Here is a 24554-nt window from a genome sequence, read left to right as displayed (position 1 = left end):
GAAACTTGTCCCACCCACTGTTGGCCATACTATTTAATGAACAGAATGAATTCAAAGAATTGCGTAGAATCATCTAAAGTATACTTGTGTGAAATTAATTCGAAATTGAGTAAACAGTTTCTTACCCAAATCTGCACTATAGCCATAATAGGAAAACCTGCCCTGTCCCTGGCGGCGATGATTATCAAATATGCGGAGTGACCTGGTACAAGGTCACCTATGGACATTTGTGTGAAACTGTATTGAAATTAACCAGCAAATTTAAAGGTGATTTTTTTGGTGTCCAAATAGCTATATCCTGCCCTTGGTAGCCATGTTTTTAAACATGTTTTCCAGGAGGGTCAACAACAGACCATTGCTGTGAAATTATTTTGAGACTGGGCTAGCAGTTTCTGAGCAGATGAAATTGTCTTTCCTTTTGGTTGCAATGGCAATATAAATCATGCACATATGACCTTGACTTTAAGGAATCTACAAGATGACCACCTAGGAAATACTCCTGTGAAGTTTTGGTTGAAATTGTTCGGAGGTTTAGAAGGAGATATTCTGTAAAGAAATTGTGGATCAGACAGGCGGACAACAAATATCCAACAATCTTAAAAGCTCACCTTGAGCACATCATGCTCAGGCAAGCTAAAAATAAAATAAAATACTTTCCTTAATAAATATTATTTCACATGTGGAAACAAATATTATAAATTTGTACTTGCCAAAAATAATAAACTTACTTGTGCCTAACAAATAATATTGCATGTCAAAAACTGTGTGTTTTTATATGTTCCAAGTATATTTCAAATAAGTCAAGTTTGGAAAAAAAAATATTATAACTGACGTACATGTTCCCATTTTCAAAAATTACACAGGTTCTCTACGGAACTTCACTCAAAATGTATAAAAATGTCAGTTATGAGATACTGTCAAGATTCGTTTGTCTGTTGTTGTATATTGTTATCTCCTTGTTGATATTCTTCTACAAGTTTGGCAGCTTTTGTTCTGTTCTGTATTTTATTGGCCTTTCCTTGAAATCTTCCTTTACTGTAGCCTCCTTTTCCTTCAAATATTTCCATCACCCTGAAATGATTGTAGATCAGAATTGTACTTGTTTTCCATCAAATCTGTTGCATATGTTTTTCTTCTTAATTTTGTAAGACCCTGGTGTACCTACTAACAGACCACATTCTGGAAAATCAGTTTAATTTCGTGGGTACGTAACTTCATTTTTTAAGATAGCTATTCTATGGGCATATGAATTTGTGGATTTCTATTTTTGAAGATAAAATATATGGGAATTTTATATGTTCACTTGGATTTAATTTTGCAGATTTATGAATCCATGAAAATTAGTCCCCCACAAAAATTAACGTTTTTTACAGTATCTTATTTCATTTGGAAACTGTTGTTTTTGTTGCTATAACAAATTTGTTTGTTTAGTTATGTTTTTGTTGGATTTAAGATCACACCAACACAATCACATGTCATATGGTGACTTTCCAGCTTTTGATAGAGGAGGAAAACCCCAGATACCCATTCATGCATTATTTCATCACAGGAGGGCACCTGGGTAGAACCAAAGAAGAATTCAATGACCCAAGTGAGGCTCAAATCCAAATCATTGAGGAGCAAGTGATTCGAAGTCAGTGGCCTTAACCGCTGGGCCACGGAGGCCCCTGCTATAACAAACAGAAAATAACTCCTGTTCTGGATTTTGTACTTATTTATTATATGTAGACTCTTTCTGTTCATATGACATATACACTAGTTCCCCAAAATCACAGTTGTCTTTTCAGCTACTATAGGATCTTCTTATTGAATTGATACCTTTCACATTAACTACATATCATGTATGATAGCACAATAAAAAGTCACCCCTCACAATGCACTTTGACTGAGTTGCTATTCTTTCTGCATGTTTGTAATCATAGAGTATATTCAAAGTTAGTGGTTCTTTATACTTTGCTTAGTCTGTTGCTAGTAGGTCATGAGTGTTTCATTTTGCACTACCACACAAGAACAGACTCAGTCAAACAGAGTCTTCTATTATTTTGCTTTTTTGTGTTCTTTGCTCCCAAAGAATGTTCTCACAGATTTGTTTAAGCAGATGACTACTATCGGCACATAATGTACTTACTTTGGACCAAGGTCTTTGACAACAGTCTCTAGACCAGACATCATAACAAAGCCAGGACCCTTGTCTTCTCCAGCAGTCAAGAGACATAGTACATCCTGAAAACAACATTTGTCAGTTCAACATGCAAAAATAATCTTAACAGGTGGGTAAAAAAATCACTCTTTAAATACATTTCACATCTCAAGCAGTTAACAATACCCTGAAATCCCGAAAAAAGGCTGTGGCTTATTTAAAATTTTTGTAAGGATTTGGTGGCTTATTATCGAGACTGGCTTATTTTTGAGTCCGGCGAACTTTTGAGTACAAATATTCAATAACAGTTTAAAAACCGGCGTATTTTTGAGTACCGAAATACTGAAAATATGGATGTCATATATTTGCTTTTTAGTAAAAACATCAACGTCGATAATTACATATACTTCTGACATACCAGTTTTGTTACATTTTAGTCAATTTCTTAATGAAAATAGTCCATTGCTAACAGATTAGTACCCATTAAAACATTAAAAAGTTTTGTCTGGCCTTAGACAAACAAATACACCTGTGAATTAATCGGCCAATGGGTATGACTAATTTACACAATAGGTGATAAACACTGCATTGTGTTATAAAGACCGGTCATGTTATTTAGTATAACTGACGTGACAAGAAGTGTTTGAGACGGGAATTTGTTTGCTTTTAAAGTTTTATTTTGTCCAGGGTTTTAAATATCAGCACAACTTGCATTGTTTTAAGCATTTTTTGTTCCAAAGTATGTTTTATTGCTATTACGTGTGGAAATAAATCTGCTAAGTACACGTTGGTAATTTTTGCTATCTTATGTGGTGTCCTAACAAAGTCATTGATACTATTACTGATACAAACAAGGAGCTGCGTTCAATAAACGCTTGATGCCCCTGGTGGCATCCTTGTCGATACAAAGCAACCTTAGTCCAAAATGAGGTCAAGTTCAAGGTCAAACTGAGGTCAGGTGATGTCTGAAGATGAGGAATGGTCACAGGTTACATCTGCATTAGTATCAAGTCATTCTAGTTAGGGGTATTGATGTTAGACGAAACGGTCCCATTTGGTTAACCTTGTACTGACGGACGGATAAACGAACGAACGGACAGGACAATCACTATATGCCTCCCACATCAGTAGATGCCGGGGGCATAAAAACTTGATGGCTTATTTTTGAGTGCAGCTTATTTATGAGCTCTTTTTGCCTGTAGTGAAATGGTGGCTTATTTTCGAGAGCAGCTTATTTTCAAAACCGGCTTATTTTCGGGATTTCAGGGTATTTGAAGAAATATACTAGCCACCTGGCAACCATGTTCTTCAGGAATCAAGACAGTATAAACAACTTGGTAGAAGGTCACAACAAAAGTAAAATTTCTGTGAAATTATATTTCAAAATTAAGCCAGTAGCTCCTAAAGAGAAGACTTTAAAAGTTTCCAGTAAATACATACATGTACAGAGAAAAGTGCCCATGCCCTCTGGTGGCCATGTTATTTTCTGACAAATCATCAATTTGAAAATTTTCTGTGAAATTATTTCAATATCAGACAACTGGTTTTGGATGCGGTGTTGTTTGAATATTTTTCTATTTTAAGCTTTAAACCTACACAGTGTTCATCCAAGTGTAGCTACTTGAGCACCTCTTAAAAGATGACCATCCAAGAAACATCCACAGCAGACCCAGTGGTCCAGTGGTAACTCAGTCTGACTGTGCAACAAGTGGTCCAGTGATAACTCAGTCTGACTGTGCAACAAGTGGTCCAGTGGTAACTCAGTCTGACTGTGCAACAAGTGGTCCAGTGGTAACACAGTCTGACTGTGCAACAAGGGGTCCAGTGGTAACACATTCTGAATGTGCAACAAGGGGTCCAGTGGTAACACAGTCTGACTGTGCAACAAGTGGTCCAGTGGTAACACAGTCTGACCGTGCAACAAGCGGTCCAGTGGTAACACAGTCTGACCGTGCAACAAGCGGTCCAGTGGTAACACAGTCTGACCGTGCAACAAGCGGTCTCCAGTGGTAACACAGTCTGACCGTGCAACAAGCGGTCCAGTGGTAACACAGTCTGACCGTTCAACAAGCGGTCCAGTGGTAACACAGTCTGACCGTGCAACAAGGGGTCCAGTGGTAACACAGTCGATCTGTGCAACAAGGGTCCAGTGGTAACACAGTCTGACTGTGCAACAAGCGGTCCAGTGGTAACACAGTCTGACTGTGCAACAAGCGGTCCAGTGGTAAAACAGTCTGACTGTGCAACAAGTGTCCAGTGGTAACACAGTCTGACTGTGCAACAAGCGGTCCAGTGGTAACACAGTCTGACTGTGCAACAAGCGGTCCAGTGGTAACACAGTCTGACCATGCAACAAGCGGTCCAGTGGTAACACAGTCTGACCATGCAACAAGCGGTCCAGTGGTAACACAGTCTGACCATGCAACAAGCGGTCCAGTGGTAACACAGTCTGACCGTGCAACAAGCGGTCCAGTGGTAACACAGTCTGACTGTGCAACAAGCGGTCCAGTGGTAACACAGTCTGACCGTGCAACAAGCGGTCCAGTGGTAACACAGTCTGACCGTGCAACAAGGGGTCCAGTGGTAACACAGTCTGACCGTGCAACAAGCGGTCCAGTGGTAACACAGTCTGACCGTGCAACAAGCGGTCCAGTGGTAACACAGTCTGACTGTGCAACAAGGGGTCCAGTGGTAACACAGTCTGACCGTGCAACAAGCGGTCCAGTGGTAACACAGTCTGACTGTGCAACAAGCGGTCCAGTGGTAACACAGTCTGACCATGCAACAAGCGGTCCAGTGGTAACACAGTCTTGAGTGTGCAACAAGTGATCTGGAGTTCGAGATCCCTTTTCTCCAACTAAAATTTACTAATACTGTAATTAGCATTCCATGTATGTGTGCCTTACACACTTAAGAACTAAGAAAGCTATCTTCTGTATCTTGCACAATCCTCCCGCTTAAATTACAAACAATCTTTTGGAGGAGACACCTGTTTCAGTAACTGTGGTCACCATAAAAAAGTCTGAACACAAAGTAACAAATACCCATGTCAAGTATCACTAATTTCAACAAAACCATTTCACACAAGATATTAACTGAACAAATTGCAGAAGAACAGATATTTACAGTCCAAATGTGTTTCCTTGAAGAAAATAAATTAAAAGTCAATATTTTCATTCAAACATCTTCCAAAAGGAAAACAAGAGGACCAGATTGGCCTTAGTCGCTCATCTAAGGCAGTCTGATCTTACTTTTGACAAAGTTTTGCTAACATTCATTAAGCAGTCAACAGGATTTTATTTTTACCTCTGCTTGTCCCTAAAAGGGGCCAAGTGGCAAAAACATTTAAAAATTTGAGAGAACCTAACAAGGTTACTTCTGACCAAGTTTGGTGAAGACCCATCAAGCATTCATGAGAAGGACCTGTTTTAAGGTTTTTCTATTGTTTGCTTTCGCCAGCCCTGAAAGGGGCCAAGTGGAACCATTTGAAAAATCAACATTCAGAGAGGACCTTACTAGGACGCTACAGACCAAGTTTGGTGAAGATCCATCAAGTGGTTCTTAAGAAGAAATAGTTAAAAGGTTTTTCTAGTTTTAGCTTTGGCAACTCCTAAAAGGTGCCAAGCTGAACCATTTGAAAATACCAAGAAAGGACTATACAAGGATGCTACAGATTAAATTTGGTGAAGATCCATCATCTGGTCCTGGAAAAGCCATCTTCTAAAGGTTTTGCTATTTTTAGCTATGCTGGCCCCTTAAAGGGACCGAGTGGAATCAACTGAAAAAATTTGAGAGAGGAATTTACAAGGCTGCTCATGACCATGTTTGGTGAAGATCCGTCTAGTGGTTCATGTAAAGCTGTTAAAATGTTTTACTATTTTTAGCTATTGCGGCCCCTAAAAGGAGCAAACCAGAACCAATGAACAAAACTGAGAGTGGACTTTACAAGGATGCTACAGATCAAATATAGTGAAGATCCATCCAGTGATTCATGAGAAGTTGTTCATAGGTTTTTCTATTTTTAACTCTGGCAACCCCCTCAGAGGGGCCAAGCTGAATCATTTGAACTTGAAAGAGGTCCATGCAAGGATGCTAATGACCAAGATTGGTAAAAATCTGACCATTACATTCAGAGCAGAAGATGTTTAAGTAAAAATGTTGACATACGATGATGGATGATTGATGATGGAAGCCGGACACCAGATCATCCAGTAAACAGTTTTTTAAGAAATGAAATGTTTAATTTGCCAATCCTATTCTGTCGTTCATTTCGCATGAACACCGAAAAACTATTTTCATTTCTTATATTGACATTATATTTCCTTTCCATTTGTAAACAAGATAATATTACAGATTGCACATATTTTGTTGCATTTAACATTAAAATCAGCTTCCCGGCCATTCTGTTCACCAGAAGGAACAACTGCGACATCATCTAAGGAACGTTCTCCCCGACTATAAGCGGATGTCGTCAAAACAGCGGTCGATTATCACTAAGCAGTGATGACGTAACTTCCATGCCTTTCCTTTTGCTGTTCATACGAAATAGATGTGACATTGTCATAATTTTCAATGGAAAAGAACAGGGTGAATGTAAATATAAGAAAATGAATTTTTTAAGTGTTTAAGATAATTTAAGATTTAAAAAAAATCTGTCACTTTAAAGAGGGTATGGGCAACAACATTTCAAGAAAAAAGTTACTATTACCTTGGTATCTTCCCCAAGTTCTTTCAGCAAAGCATTCAAGAAGTCTAAATCACCCTCTTTTCTGTAACAATGAAATGAAACAAACCGTATTGGTATTAACATTTTATCACAGCAATCTTGAAACCCATCACAAATGTTTTTGAACCTCAACTGAAAATGATAAAGTTGAATCATAGAATAAAACCTGTAGCACATATGGATGAAAATGATATAACTTAAAGTTGAATCATAGAATAAAACCTGTATCAACATGACAACAGCACATAGCAATAACAAATCCAATCATTACTGCCATTCCCTCCCCCTCCCCACTCTTAAAATTGTGTAGGAATATGCTGATAATAATAGATATGATTAAAATTCATATAATAAATAGCAAATAGTCCTGTGAGAACAGGATGATTAGTGCATGTTACTTATATGAATCCATATTATCTGTGCTTTGTGTTGGATGCTGCAGTGACCTTAACACAAGCAACTCTAGGTATACATACTCCACAACAACCAACAATAAAATTTTCCATGACATATATCATATTGCCTGTGATATATATCACAATTGCATGTGGTAAATATCTTTATAACCTTTGACAGATATCACTAGAGTTATCACTGATGGTGATGAATGTATCCCCCACAGGCACTGACACAGTACATTGCAATTTGATAGTCTAGAAGATTTGATGCACACAAAATTGTAAAGTAACTATATAAAAACAAGAGGACCATGATGGTCCTGAATCGCTCACCTATCTCCACATGACCCAGTGTTCAACTGAGTATGACATCGTTATTTCTATTATTTGACATAGTGACCTAGTTTTTGAGCACATGTGACCTAGATATCATCAAGATAAAAAATTCTGACCAATTTTCATGAAGATCCATTGAAAAACATGGCCTCTAGAGAGGTCACAAGGTTTTTCTATTATTTGACCTAATGACCTAGTTTTTGAAGGCACGTGATCCACTTTTAAACTTGACCTAGATATCATCAAGGTGAACATTCTCACCAATTTTCATGAAGATCTCGTGACAAATATGGCCTCTAGAGAGGTCACAAGGTTTTTCTATTTTTCGACCTACTGACCTAGTTTTTGACCGCACATGACCCAGTTACGAACCTGACCTAGATATCATCAAGCTGAACATTCTCACCAATTTTCATGAAGATCCATTGAGAAATATGGCCTTTAGAGTGGTCACAAGGTTTTTTCTATTTTTAGACCTACTGACCTAGTTTTTGACCCCACGTGACCCAGTTTTGAATCTGACTTAGATATCATCAAGGTAAACATTCTGACCTATTTTCATGAAGATCCATTGAAAAATATCGCCTCTAGAGAGGTCACAAGGTTTTCCTATTTTTAGACCTACTGACCTAGTTTTTGACCGCACATGACCCAGTTTTGAACTCGACCTAGATATCATCAAGGTGAACATTCTGACCAATTTTCATGAAGATCCATTGAGAAATATGGCCTCTAGAGAGGTCACAAGGTTTTTCTATTTTTAGATCTACTGACCTAGTTTTTAACCCCACGTGACCCAGTTTCGAACTTGACCTAGATATCATCAAGATGAACATTCTGACCAATTTTCATGAAGATGCATTGAGAAATATGGCCTCTAGAGAGGTCACAAGGTTTTTCTATTTTTAGACCTAATGACCTAGTTTTTGACCCTACGTGACCCAGTTTCAAACTTGACCTAAATATCATCAAGATAAACATTCTGACCAATATTCATGAAGATCTCATGAAAAATATGGCCTCTAGAGAGGTCACAAGGTTTTTCTATTTTTTAGACCTACTGACCTAGTTTTTGACCCCACGTGACCCAGTTTCGAACTTGACCTAGATATCATCAAGGTGAACATTCTGACCAATTTTCATGAAGATCTTGTGAAATATATGGCCTCTAGAGAGGTCACAAGGTTTTTCTATTTTTAGACCTACTGACCTAGTTTTTGATGGCACGTGACCCAGTTTCGAACTTGACCTAGATATCATCAAGATGAACATTCTGACCAACTTTCATAAAGATCCCATGAAAAATGTGACCTCTAGAGTGGTCACAAGCAAAAGTTTACGGACGCACTGACGGACGACGGACACAGCGCGATCACAAAAGCTCACCTTGTCACTTTGTGACAGGTGAGCTAACAAAGTCAACAATGCTGAAGATATTTTTCTGAAAGAAACTAACATGCACCTAGCACAACTATGGTTGGTACTGATCACTTGTGTGAAGTTTCATTAAATTGTGTGCAAGAGTTTGGTAGATTAGGCACGTACAAGACTGCACATGCAGACTCTATGTATATAGCAAAGTAACAAAAAACAAAGTCCAATAACTGTGCAGATTTTTTTTCATAAAGAACCTAACATGCATCATGCACAACTAGGGTAAGAACTGATCACTTGTGTGAAGTTTAATTAAATTGTGTGCAAGGGTTTGGGAGATTAGGCACGCACAAGATTGCATATGCAGACACTATGTATATAGTACAGTAACAAAAAACAAAGTCCCATAACTCTGTAGAATTTTTTCTGAAAGAACCTAATATGCACCATGCACAAAGATTGTGTCTATGGACAGACAGACAGACAGACAGACAACCTGAACAACCTGAAACCAGTATACACCCCCCCCACTTACAACTCTGTTGTTTGGGGGGTACAAAAATTACCTGTGATATATAAAGTAAGATGGTCTGTTTGGCTGAGATTTGAACTTCTCTGCTTCTAGACTTGCCACATCTCTCAATAAATTTTGTATGGTCTGAAAAAAAAAGCAATCTTGTGGAATACATTGATACTTCTAAACCTTTATAAAGAAAGAAAATAAAACACTATCATTGTTCATAAATAGTTATTTCAGGCGGAGTAAGGTCTAAGTCACAGGTCGAGTGGTTCAACTAATGTACTAGGCCTTACTTGTCACTGAGTGTGATTATACATCCTTACTTGCAAATCCTCTTCATGTTTACTTTTGTAAAGGATTTGATTACAAGTTTTATAAATAATAGAAAGGTTGTGATTTCATATTTATACCAGTTCATGTACCTGTAGGATTTGCTTCCTTAATTCAATAAATATTTGAAGTGTTATCATTTAAAACACTATACTATTCTTATAACAGCCATACACCACTGAACTTGTAAAAATACAAGTTTTAAATGTGTATATTTGCAGATGCTTATTATTATGAAAAGCGATTCACTACACCTACATGTATAAATAGCGATTTACTACACATGTGAATAGGAATTTACTACAATTACAGGGATTTGCAACACATACAAGTATGAACAGGGATTTGCAACACATATAAGTATGACCAGGGATTTACTACACATATAACTATGAACAGAGATTTACAACACATACAAGTATGAACAAGGATTTGAAACACGTACAAATATGAACAGGTATTTGCAACACATACAAGTATGAGTAGCAATTTACAGTTACTACACATACAAGTATGAACAGGGATTTACTACACATACAAGTATGAACAGGGATTTACTACACATATAAGTATGAACAGAGATTTACATCACATACAAGTATGAACAGGGATTTGCAACACATACAAGTATGATCAGGGATTTGCAACACATACAAGTATGAACAGGGATTTGCAACACATACAAGTATGAACAGGGATAGCAACACATACAAGTATTAACACTGATTTGCAACAAATATAAGTATGAACAGGGATTTGCAACACATACAAGTATGAACAGAGATTTGCAACACATACAAGTATGAACAGGGATTTGCAACACATACAAGTATGAACATGGATTTGCAACACATTAAGTATGAACATGGATTTGCAGCACATACAAGTATGAGCAGGGATTTACAACACAAATAAGCAAGAAACTGAAATCTCTCCAACAACTCATAGATAAGCTGCTGCAAGTTAAGAGGTTTTATGAGATTACCTTTTGAGAATTCTTGAAGCCTTTCACTGCTTTCTCGGCCAGTTCAAAATGCTGCTCTAATGGTCCTCTATGATAAAAAACAACTTTTCATTTCTAAATGCTATAGCAAAACATTTCTTTGTCAGAAGATGTCATATATCAAACTAGTCAGTAAATGCAGCATGGCCACACTATGCAGTTTACATGTTTTTATAAAAGAGAATCTGGTCATAACCTTTTAATTCGATTTTTTTTTTGTTTAAAAGGAAAATTTGCAGCCAGGGTTATACAGCCTTTTTTAAGCATTAATTACTGAAGAGAACTTCTGGGCCACCACTTGTAATATTTCTGACATTGGGTTCTCACTAAACTAAAATCAAAATAATAAACCTTATTTGTATCAACTGCATTAGCCAACTGAAAAACTGGAATTGGAGACTTGAAACAGATGGCTGAAAATTTAAACTGACTTGATTTACTCAATTCTTCCACCACTCTAATAAAATTCAGTGTCATTTTATACACTAATGTACACAGAACAGCAGTATAAAAGAGAAATACCTATCCAATTTAATGTAAAACAAAGGCAACACTTACTTGAGCAGACCAGTTAAAGATTTTTCCACATCATAAGCTCTACCAAGGTATTCTACAACTCGTCCACCACACACAAAGTTGAGATTTGTAGAGTTTTTCCTCTTCCCTTTGTCCGTTGACAACAGTTTTATCATCTATAATTCAGAGACAATTTCTTTATAACTCGATTGTGTGTAGGCCAGTTTTCAGTTAATTAATCATTGTGTTTATTGTTTTATCTGTTACTGTTTTTGGTTAAAAAATTCAAACAAGAAGATGCTTTTGTAGAAAAGTGCATGTCTCCCCCAATGCATAGTCATATAGGCAAGAAGTCAATAGGGTACAGAAGCGAAAGCCAAAGTGACACTGATGGTTGGCTGCAATAGGGATCGATCATCTACTTGGCATGTCCAATCATTCCACTAAGTTTAAACATTCTGGGCCTAGTGGTTCTCAAGTTATAAATTTGAAATGGTTTTCCATGTTCAGGCCCCTGTGACCTTGACCTTGGATTGAGTGACCCCAAAATCAGTAGGGGTCATCTCCTCTGCATGTCTAATCATTCTATAAAGTTTCAACATTTTGGGTCAAGTGGTTCTCAAGTTATTGATTGGAAAGAGTTTTCTATGTTCAGCTCCCTGTGACCTTGACCTTTGATGGCGTGACCCCAAAAACAATAGGAGTCATCTACTCTGTAAGACCTATCATCCTATGAAGTTTGAAGGTTCTAGGTCAAATGGTTCTCAAGTTATTGATCGGAAATGGATTTCAATGTTTTGTCCACTGCGACCTTGACCTTTTCTGAAGTGACACCCAAAATTAATAGGGGTCATCTACTCTGCATGTCCAGTCATCCTATGAAGTTTCAGTATTCTGGGTCAAGTAGTTCTCAAGTTACTGACCCGAAATGGTTTTCCATGTTCAGGCCCTTGTGACCTTGACCTTAGATGGAATGACCCCACAACAATAGGGGTCGTCTACTCCATAAGCCCTGCCATCCTATGAAGTTTGAAGGTTCTAGGTCAAATGGTTCTCCAGTTATTGATCAGAAATGAAGTATGACGGATGGACAGGGCAAAAACAATAAGTCTCCCCCAGTGTGTGTGTGTGTGTGTGTGGGGGGGGGGGGGGGCAGAGGGGGGGGGGGAGACATTATAATTCTTGGAAATACCAATCATTTTGTTTAAATGTTCAGATTACAGTCCAACCTGTTTATAGCGGTCACTGAAGAGACTGACTGAAAGTGGCCACTATAGACTGGAGACTACTATATCCGTGTTTTCGATGTAGGACATCCGACATCAACATTGGTTTAAAACTCAATAATGCTTATTATGTATATAAAATGTATTGTTTATAATAATGTACATGTTCTTGCATCATGTTAAGCATGCAAGCTAAATTGTTAAAAGCTGATTCATTGTTGTCTTATATTACAATAAAAAAAACTCACACAATTCACATGCAACTGATGGGAGTAGTTTCTCTTTCTAAAATATACAATGACCTCTCCCTTTCTTAGGGAATGAATACTGTCTGTGTATGATGATAATTACTTTCAGTTTTGATTTTGACATCCTTTCCTAATATGTAATAGTAATATTATGTTGATAAAATTCTTTTAGAAATACATTGGTTTTAATCTACCATCATTGAAGCATAAAATATTTCAATATTTTGCAGTCTTGAGAAAAAATATTTTTTTGAATGTCGCCAACAAAAGATCTTCTAAAATAAACACATTAAATCGTGATCTCACACCCCTTTTTTTTCATTGTTTGGAAAACTAAATTACTTGGGACTTTGTTTACAGCAGTACAGTAAAAAAGATATCACCTTGTTATTTTAACACATCAGATATTTAGTGACCGTTATAGTGCATTTTGCTGACTTTCCTAGTGTCCATGGACTGCATAAGACAGGGTCACGCTATATTAAGGGTCATTATAATATATCATAGGGAATTCCAACAATCGCACCTGAAGGTGACCATTCTAAGCCGGTTACACCGGGTCACGCTATATATAAATGCCCGCTAATGCAAATTAAACTGTGTTGTTGATATTTACTACTTTTGTAAAATTCGTAACAGTGGAATGTTTTATCCGTAAAGGTTTGGACTAATGACTCTGTTTACTATTATAACTGGTAAGAAATTGCAAGACTCTCAACAGAAAATGATTTCATTTACCTTAAATATTTTATTATGTTTTCTATGGAACTTTCATTAATTGCTCAGAAATGTTACTTACTTTGTTTACCTGGCCAGCAAATTTGTTGTTATTTACAACTTTAGCAAAGTAATCTGCAGTTGAATGTTTTGTCTATCAGATTTGATCTAAATTATTTGAGCCGTGCCATGAGAAAATCAACATAGTGGCTTTGCGACCAGCATGGATCCAGACCAGCCTGCGCATCCGCACAGTCTGGTTAGGATCCATGCTGTTCGCTTTCAAAGCCTATTGGAATAAGAGAAACTGTTGGCGAACAGCATGGATCCTGACCAGACTGCACGGATGCGCAGGCTGGTCTGGATCCATGCTGGTCGCAAAGCCACTATGTTGGTTTTCTCATGGCACGGCTCATTTTGTTTGTTTCAGTACTAGTCATTTACTTAAGAAAATACCCAGTAGTGACTGCTTCTGTACCTGCTGTTTACAATTACATGTGTACATAATGGATGTTTTGGTTGACATGTTTTTGAAATTGCTATGAATATTCTGAAATACTTGTAAACATGTTACTGCGATGCAATTCTTGAAAAAGGCATAAATTCTCTACAAAAATGCTTACAGGAAAAGATCCAATGAGTGGAAGGCAGTTGGAGAAACAGAGAAAGCAAGCTGGAGAGACATATAGAATGAGTGAGGATTGGAGCTGAGATGATAATAATAGAAGATTTAGATTTGGACTTGCAGGAAATAAGAAAATGTTTTACAGAAAGGTAAAAGGATAATTGAACAAACTAGAAATCAAGTTGAAGAGACGGTGTTGGAGGGTTTGGGAGTATGGAAGACTTGGAAAGGGTTAAAGCCTTATGGTTAATGTAGCATAGAACTTTCAGCTTAGTAAAATATGTTATTTAAAAGTTTGGCATGGGACAAAATTGTTTAAGAAGCTGATGTATTTAAACCCGAATCAGTTCTTAGTATAGTTCATCCTGTAAATAAAACTATTTGTGTTAACAAAAAATGTTGATTTTCTTACTTTATGCAACCAGCAAATAGGTGTGTGATGTTACACCAGCGGCACTACTGAGCTGGAGACTAAATAACAAAAGGAAAGAGATATTACCTGCAAGTCAGATGCATTTGAGACATGAGTTCCACAACATAAACAGGAATCAATACCATCTATAGTCAGTACACGCACTGCACCCTCATGATCGTCCGGCAGACCTCGACATCGAGCTTTCTCAAGTTCTGGATCAGCCTTGTCGTGAAACAATGTTGGATAAACTTTTACTCCCTCCCGTATTTTCTCATTTAGGAGCTGTTCAAGTTTTGTCATTTCTTCTACAGTCATTTTGGGTGTGTCCAGTTCTATAAATGATATTCTGTCTCCAAGATTCCTAGACAAAAAAAGAAATGTCATTCTTACTACTGACCAAGCACTGAAATTATATAAACTTTTGTAAAAGAAATATGGTTCAGGCATTTAATCCTTAGCCTGCTGGCAGCAAGTGATTCTGCCTTTGTGACCAGTGCAGACCAAGATCAGCTTGCGCATCCATGCAGTCTAATCATGGTCTGCCTGTTCGCCATTCAGTCAGTATCTTTTTGGAAAGCACCCCTTTTAACAGTTAATGGTACCCTCCAAATTGAAAGATGGACAAATTCATTAAAGAAATTTAGCAGGGTAAGGGTTAACAGATACTCCACAGATATATTTTCATAATGGTAACAAAGTAACTGTATCAAATATACATAAGTATTTCTCTGATGGGCACTAATGCCATTTATTCAAGAGTGTTTCAGTTGTGATTAAATGGGAGTCAACTAAACTAATTTAAAACATTGTTCTGGGTTCATACACTGATTTGTTCTCTGAAAGTACCTGACAACTTCCCATATGAAGAAAAAGTGAAAGACAGAACACTTCAGATACATTGTCTTCTGTAAAATTTTCTCATGGAGAAGCTACACCTTACATGAGGATCACGCTTGTGACCTATCAATTCAGAGATATGTGGTTACCTGCTGATTTAGCTAACTTGGCAAGGAAAGACAATGAGCTCAGTGAAATTAAAGCATCTTTATACTTCCTACTACTACCATGTTCAAGATTTTAACATTTTGAATGGCTATTTATAGACAATTCTTGAAATCCAAGGTCTGGGTTATTTATAGCATATTTCTTAAATGAACATGCCACCAGATATACAACACACTATCAGAATTCTTAAAACAATTTAACTGCAAGGTCTATAAAATATCAAAATTAATAAATAGACACTATTAAAGTTGTTTTTTTTATAAAAAGGAGACAGACTAAAGTCAAACTCCATACTTAGTTTATTATTGCATGACTTATGCATTTGATAGTTATTTAATATATCTTTATACACTAAATGAGTGTTTACAGAAAATGTCTGCATAAAACTCATTGGATTGCCATTTTTTTTCTTTTTATTTACAGCTGTTGACAACTGAAAACACTTTCTAAATCTTAGTTATTTACAAAAATCTGAAGGCAGGTCCCTATGAGTCAGGTAAAATGAAAACTGGTCAAATTTTTATTTAAAATGTAACTTATAATCTTCATTAAGGTTCTATCATTAAATTCATTTATAATATTTAATTCAACCACCAAAATGTTACAATTTTATATCATGTGAATGTAAGTATGTTGTGATACCAGGTTGTAGTTCTGTATCCGTAGATATTTTCCGCCATTGCTGTGATAAGATGCTGACCAGAATGTTGTTGCATGTGGTCAAACCTTCTCGTCCAATCAACAATCAGATGTACCTCGGTGCCAACAGGAATTTCAGTCATGACAAAGTTGACAGCTTCAGCACCTCTTCGTGTTATACGTAATACCGGAACATCATTTATCTGTAACCATTTTTATCACTTATAATTTTAGTTATAAATTCTGACTGATTTATTTCGAGAGCAATATTTCAGAGCACCATTTCTTGTTGAAGTAAACAACAAGATTTGAAAATATCATAATCAACTGATACTGTCTAAACTTAATATAAATCACTCATTTTTTATAAGCACGTTTCAAACGATAAAACTGCCATTCTAATGCTATACAACTTGCTCAGTCTTGATTTAAAGGTAGTCACTTATAATGTTTTTTAACTATCAGTATTACAATATTCATGCAGTATGTCAAAATCTGGTTCAGTATACTATAATCACATTCCTTTCAGCTATGTTTCTGACATACGTGTTAAATGTTTTCAAGTTATAAAATCACACAAACAAGGGTGCAATATGGAGCAATTTTGTTTTGTAACATTATTCAATATAACATTAATTTAAGAAATGAAATGATTTTTTTCGGTGTTCATGTGAAATGAACGACAAAATAGGATTGGCAAATCCATGAATCGCACTAGCGATTCATGTTTGATTTGTCAATCCTATTCTCGTTCATTTTGCATGAACACCGAAAAAATTAGTTTCATCTGTTATATTTACTTTTTCCTTTCCATTTGTAAACAAGATAATATTATTAATTGCACATATTTTGTGGCATTTAACATTAAAATCAGCTTCCCGGCCATTTTGTGCACCAGAAGGAACAACTGCGACATAATCTAAGGAACGTTCTCCCTGACTATATGCGGACGTCGCCAAAAGAGCGGCCGGTTATCACTAAGCAGTGATGACGTAACTTTCGCACCTTTCCTTTTGCTGTTCATACAAAATGAACATCATAATTTTCAATGGAAAAGAATAGGGCGAATGTAAATATGTAAACTTGTACAGCTCTGATCTGTCTGATTCAGGAAAAGTGCTGATATTCCTAAAAACATAATATACTTATTTCTTACCATGCCTCTATCATCTGGCTGAAAAAGAAAAGAATAAATTAATGCAATTTTGTTTCTTCTGATACAACAAAATAACTGACTTTTCACAAAAAAATGGTTAAAACATCCCACAATGGTCGCATGTTCTACTTTAAGTTGGCACAACAACAACATAATTCTGTTCTAATCACCATTTTCCTTGCTTTTAACAATTTTGTTTGTTTATAAATTCTTTTCAAAAATGGTTTAAAGAAGAAAAATGTATAAAAATCATATGATGGCACAATTTGATTTTGTTTGAAATTTTAATAATGCTATAAAAACATATTTCATAAAAGTGTGTTAAATTTCAGTAATTCTTAAACAAGAGGGCCAAGATGGCCCTAGGCTGCTCACCTGAGAAACACACCATAACAGTGTAAACATGTTTGACCTAGTGATTTCATGAATAAAATATTCTGACCAATTACCATTAAAATTGGAGCAAAAACCTTCGAGTATAAACAAGTATTTTCTTTGATTTGACCTAGTGACCTAGTTTTTGACCCCAGATGACCCATATTCAAACTTGACCTAGATTTCATCAAGGCTATCATTCTGACCAAATTTCATGAAGATCAATTAAAAATGCAGCCTCTATAGCATACACAAGGTTTTTCTTTGATTTGACCTAGTGACCTAGTTTTTGACCTCAGACAACCCATATTCGAAGTTGACCTAAACCATTCTGACTAAATTTTATGAAAATCCAGTGTAAAATGCAGCCCCTTTTGCATACACAAGGTTTTGTCTTGATTTGACCTAGTGACCTAGTTTTTGAACCCAGACGACCCATATTCGAACTTGACATAGATTCCATCAAGGCTATCATTCTGACAAAATTTCATGAAGATCAGTTGAAAAATACAGCCTCTATCACATACACCAGGTTTTTCTTTCTTTCTTTTTTAACCTAGTGACCTACTTTTTGACCCATATTCAAATTCTACCTAGATTTCATCAAGGCAATCATTCTGACTTAATGTCAGGAAGATCAATTGAAAAATACAGCCTCTATTGCATACACAAGGTTTTCCTTTGATTTGACCTAGTGACCTAGTTTTTGACCCAAGATGACCCATAATCAAATTCAACCTAGATTTTATCAAGGCAATCATTCTGACCAAATTTCATGAAGATCAATTGAAACATACAGCCTCTGTTGCATACACAAGGTTTTTCTTTGATTTGACCTAGTGACCTAGTTTTTGACCCAAGATGACCCATATTCAAATTTTACCTAGATTTCATCAAGGCAATCATTCTGACATAATTTCATGAAGATCAATTAAAAAATATAGCTTCTATCGCATACACAAAGTTTTTCTTTCATTTGACCTAATGACCTACTGTTTTACCCCAGATGACCCATATTCAAATTTGACCTAGATTTTATCAAGGCAATCATTCTGACCGAATTTCATGAAGATCAACTGAAAAATACAGCCTCTATCACATACACAAGGTTTTTCTTTGATTTGATCTAGTGACCTAATTTTTGACCCCAGATGACCCATATTCAAATTTGACCTAGATTTCATCTAGGCAATCATTCTGACCAAAATTCGTAAAGATTAATTGAAAAATACAGTCTCTATCGCATACACAAGGTTTTTCTTTGATTTGACCTAGTGACCTAGTTTTTGACCCCAGATGATCCATTTTCGAACTCAGCCTAGCAATCCTCAAGGTTATTATTCTGACCATAATTCATGACGATAAATTGAAAAATACAGCCTCTATCGCATAAACAAGGTTTTTCTTTGATTTGACCTAGTGACCTAGTTTTTGATCCCAGATGACCCATTTTCGAACTCGGCCTAGATTTTATCAAGGTTATCATGCTGACCAAATTTCATGAAGATCAGTTGAAAAATACAGCCTCTATCGCATACACAAGCTAAATGTTGACAGATGACAGACAGACAGACAGATGACAGACGCCGGACATCGAGCGATCAGAAAAAGTCACCTGACCATTGCTCAGGTGAGCTAAAAATCTGTATTAAAATAAAAAGTGATGCATGGGAATATTTCTTCAGTGTAGTAATATACCTGACCGCCACCTTCAGGAAACAGAATAGTATCCTCTAGAATCACTTCATATCCTTTCAACACTTCTTTCTTTCCATTCTGAGTTACCTTCAACTCAGCAGCATTGCAACTCTTCACCTTCGTATCAAACTGAAAAATCAATCATATATCAGGACACTACTAGGCGGTGTACGTGTTCTCTCAAGTGTTGACAAAGTTTTTCTATGATTTAACCTTGCGGTCTAATTTTTGACCTAAGACAGATGACTCAGTTTCCAACTTGCCCTAGAGTTTGTAAAGACAAGAACTCTGACCTGGTTTCATGTAGAACAGGCAGATTACAAAGTTTTTTTATGATCTGACCTAGTTACCTTGTTTTTGACCCAGATGACCTGGTTTCAGACTTAGCCTAAATTTCGTAAGGTCAAACATCCTAATGTAAATCTAAGGTTTCAACAAAGGTTTGTATGACTGCACCTATTGACATCTGTTTTGTACTCGGAGAACCCAGTTTTCAGTTTGGCCTAGATTACTTAAGGACAAATATTATGTAGGCATAGGAAATAGAGATCAATATAATTGCACCTTTACTAATCCTACCAGGTGTTCTGTATTACAAAAGTGCTTCTATTGGGCCATTTTGATACAAGCAAAACTGTATTATCTGCACTATTAATTACTTACTGGTACTTCAATTTATTATTGGCTTGTTAAAAGTTAATTTTTTACCATATGTAAGTTGACAGAATCATAGGAACCATGTTTTGAGGGGTAAATCAAACACAAATGAATAAATCCTAAATGGTTTTGTTGTGCAAAAAAGTAAGATATTTTGTCTAAAACAGTTTTCATTTTCCACTCAATTGTGTAATTGCAAGGGAAGTAAACTAATAGATATCTTTGCTTATAAGTACTAGCCCAAGGCAGGAGTTGTCATTCTTTGTGGATCACAACTTTAAATTAAAAATTAAAACTTCTGTTATTGATATTAACGAAACTATCATAAACTTCACATTTGTGGAATCATTTTTGGTTATTTCAAGGACTTGGAAACCAATTTCTAGACTTCATTTGATGTATTACTATCACTGAAAATTTTAGGGTCTATCTCTATATTATGACCAAGTTTCATGTGCATCAGAACGACATTCCTAAATTTTAACCAAAGATAATCCTAGATTACTTAAGGACAAATATTATGACCAAGTTTCATGTGCATCAGAACAACATTCCTAAATTTTAACCAAAGATGATCCAGTATAAAATTTGGACACACTGTAATATTATAAGCAGTTATTTATTGAAAGAGTGTATCGATAAAGTGCAGGTGTCCCATGTAATTTTATTTACTTAGCCTACATCATATAAACCTAAACATCTTTCCTTGTCATCTGTATTAAATCCATCATAAAATATAATTTTAGTTTAAGTTATCAATGCATTTCAGTTATCCCTCTTATGTTTTTTTCTGACCTAGTTAACACAACATGCATCCAGTGACATTAACCCAAAAAATTATAAAAATTGTATATTTTTGTTGTCCCTTTTTGTGTCTGTAAGCATGTAATAAACAGAAAATCAATTTATTTTCACAAATGAGCATTATTAAAAATAAAATGTAAATTTGTTTGTTTTCATATTGCTCATAAAAATATTGAATTGTATCCGTTATCAATGACAATAAATTTCAATATCACTCTTAAACAAACAAATATCCTCCATTTAGCAGCTGAAATATTGAACTACATTATTATCCCCCGACAAAAGTCGGTGGGATATAGTTTTGGCACTGTCCGTCCGTCCTTCCGTCTGTCCTTCCGTCTGTGTGTCCGTCCGTCCGGAGCAATATCTAGGAAATGGTTAGGAGTATTTATATAAAACTTCATATACATGTTCACCACTATGAGTTCTTGCGGCCCGTCAAGTTTCAGTCAGATTGCCCTAGTAACACCAGAGTTATGGCCCTTAGAAGTTTCTAGTGTTAACTATATAGGGTACTATAAATATGGCAATTTCTGCATCATAACTTTTGATATATTTGACCTTGAACTATGAAACTTAAACAGAATTTATATCACCATAATGCGGTTGTATACACACAATTTCGTTCAGATTTATATGTAAATTAAAAGTTATTGCCCTTTAATTGTATAAAAATCCACATATATGTACATAACGAACTTACCATTTGGTAGAATTTCATTAAATTTCTTTCCTTCTTTTCCATGAACATTTATTGTAAACATGTCAAGTTGTGTACCCACACCTGGACACCCTCTTACCTTGATCACACCCCCCCTCCCCCCCAAAAAAATTCATTCCTTATTTTAGATTTTTTTCAAACAAACTTCATATACATGTTCACCACTATGAGGTTATGGGGCCCATCAAGTTTCAGTCAGACTGCCCAAGTAACACCAGAGTTAAGGCCCTAAGAATTTTCTAGTGTTAACTATATATATAGGGTACTATAGATCTATAGATATGGCAATTTCTGCATCATAACTTTTGATATATTTGACCTTGAACTATGAAACTTAAACAGAACTTAGAGCACTATAATGTGGTTGTGCACACACAATTTCGTATGGATTTCTTTTGTAACTTCAGAGTTATTGCCCTTTAATTGTCTAAAAATCCACATATTTGTACATAACAAACTTACCATTTGACAGAATTTCATTAAATTTCTTTCATTATTTTCTATGAACATTTATTATAAACATGTGAAGTTGCGCACCCACACCTGGTCACCCACTTGCCTTGGTCACACCCCGCTCCCCCCCCCCTTCAAAAAAATATATATTTTTTATCATTCCTTATTTTAGATTTTTTCAAACCTTCCATGAATATTTATCAACTTGCAAGTTTCTTTTTTCTTTTTTTTTTTCCATCAATATTTATAATAAACATGTGAAATTTTGTTTCCTCACCTGTTCCCCCGCAGCCCCACCCACTAAAAAAATAAATATATACATATATCTATATAATTATATAGATATATATATTTCTATTCCTTTTTTTTTTTTTTAAATGTTCAAACCTTCAACATGTTAAGTTGTGACTGCACAAACCTTGCCCTCAGCCATGTTCAAGATATCTTAATTGAATGTGTTCTCTTAAAAGGACATCTGTTCTTTTAAGTTCAAATGTACATGTTAAACATCAGCACCTGGTGCCAAACCACTCAAAGACAAAATTTCATTCTAGTTAAACTTCAAGCTCACATTTCAACTAACTGCATTTAATTTTAAAAGCTAAGCTTATTACAATAAGCATAACCCATTCAAAATAAATTCTTTAGTCAGGCTTAAAGTATCATACATTTATTATGTACTCTTAATTAAACATTTGCGTTCTGTTAAATTGATTTTGACTAATGAAATCATTTGCTTCTTATTAACATCCTTTACTTTTTGCCAGATATATTTTTTTGCCATTCCTCACCACAAACCCTTTCGGCGGGGGATACCAATTCATCGAATTTGCCTGTTTATTATTATTATACCAGATTTATATAGCGCCCTTTTCATGATCAATTTCACGTTCAAAGGCGCTTTACACAGTTCAAATGCAGCCACACAGGGCCCATAATTCATCCTCTACTAGTACAGACACAGAGCGATCTGACCAGAGGGACAGAGTGAGGCAAAGCCCCCACGACAGAGACATCAGAAATCAGATACAGGCTTGTCCGGCTAACTTAGCCTAGCTCGTTACGAATAGACAGCCTGGTTCTTTAACATGCCCAGTGTATAGCACTGATACACGCAAGGATTGCCTGGGTTTCTGACCAGTACACCTCTACACAATGTACACAAAGTACTATGAATTGTTATGTTTCAATAAAATTCAAACTGCCCTGATAACTCTAGCAGGGTACCCATAATACCTCATTCTCATGAATTATCAAAATGCTTTATAATAATAATCATATCAGCACTCATATAATATAGCCTGGTACTGTATGGTTATTAATGTCATTTAAACTCAGAACATGATCTTCAGGTATCAATAATACAATCATGTTATTACATTTTAACCTTTAGCCTGCTAAATTTCTAAAATGGACTAGACCATCATTCAGTTTGGACAGTATGATTTATTTTTCGGAGGAGTCACAGTTCACTGAAAATTTACTGACTGAATAGCGAACAGTGCAGACCATGATCAGCCTGCACGGACAATTCAGGCTGATCTTGGTCTGCACTGGTCGCAACAACAGAATCACTTGCTGCCAGCAGGCTAAAGGTTTATTTGATTAGATTTTATCTAAAAATTCAACAGTAATTAAAGCACCGTCAGAGTCACACTCATTTTCATATAAATAAATTATTAAAACTCTGAGAGGGATAATAAGCAGACAGTTTTCCAAATTCCAATAGATAATTATAGACATCAATGGCTGTTCAAGTTTTGATAGTGAACATTCTTATGTTATAAATCAGTAAATTACTACTCAAAATAATTTATGACAAATTTAATTTATTTTTTTCTAACAATTAAGTTTATTATTGCCCTTGAGACCTACTGTAACATATAAATATCAGCTGGTAAACTTTGGTCATGCATGCCTTGTCACTTTCACTTCATTGTATTTTTAGAAACACGTAATCCTGGTGTTACAATAATAATATTCTTTTTTATTTCTCTTCCTGGATCTTAAACCACTCCTTGTAATACTTTCTTGGAAATCATAAATGATTAAGCATTTTTTTTATTATAGATCTTATTAAAATATACAAGTTTCCTTCTCTTTTTTCAAATAACATTTATCATATCTCAGAATTTTAGTAAATCATTGGCTAGTGATATTCTGAGAAATAAGTGTCAAGATATATATTTTATAGTAATTGCTCATTTGCTGTGGTACATGTTTATTTATTACAGTGTCATATATAGATATTTTTCCAAATATAATCAATATTTAATGTCATAAAGAACATAATCCATTAGTAATTAAAGTTGTTGTGGCTTACTTCTTTTAGATAACTGTCTTTCTGACACGCTAAAGCCATCCTTTACAGGTGTGAGTGTGTAGCTAAGTTGGTGTATTATTGGTTGCCTGTGCGTGTGTATTCAAAACGAAAGTAGAAACTGAAAGTAGGGCAGTGCTGCATTATGGGAA

General features: G+C 35.7%; 1 protein-coding gene across 1 annotated transcript; it reads right to left on the bottom strand.

Annotated features, from left to right (window-relative positions):
* Positions 1–653: 653 nt before the first annotated feature.
* On the bottom strand, positions 654–24549 carry LOC123561681 (alanyl-tRNA editing protein Aarsd1-B-like). The gene is made up of 11 exons (XM_045354205.2): positions 24406–24549; positions 19448–19576; positions 17375–17392; positions 16222–16421; positions 14659–14935; positions 11386–11519; positions 10810–10876; positions 9541–9632; positions 6849–6909; positions 2129–2223; positions 654–1071 (listed from the first exon to the last, which is right to left on the bottom strand). Exons 1-11 carry the CDS (start codon positions 24442–24444, stop codon positions 918–920), a joined length of 1266 nt encoding a protein of 421 aa, XP_045210140.2. The 5' UTR covers positions 24445–24549; the 3' UTR covers positions 654–917.
* Positions 24550–24554: the final 5 nt, after the last annotated feature.

The sequence above is a fragment of the Mercenaria mercenaria genome, chromosome 10 (assembly GCF_021730395.1).
Source record: "Mercenaria mercenaria strain notata chromosome 10, MADL_Memer_1, whole genome shotgun sequence".
Classification (NCBI taxonomy): domain Eukaryota; kingdom Metazoa; phylum Mollusca; class Bivalvia; order Venerida; family Veneridae; genus Mercenaria; species Mercenaria mercenaria.
The sequence above is the reverse complement of the archived record's forward strand: the minus strand, read 5'-3'. Positions and strand labels throughout refer to the sequence as shown.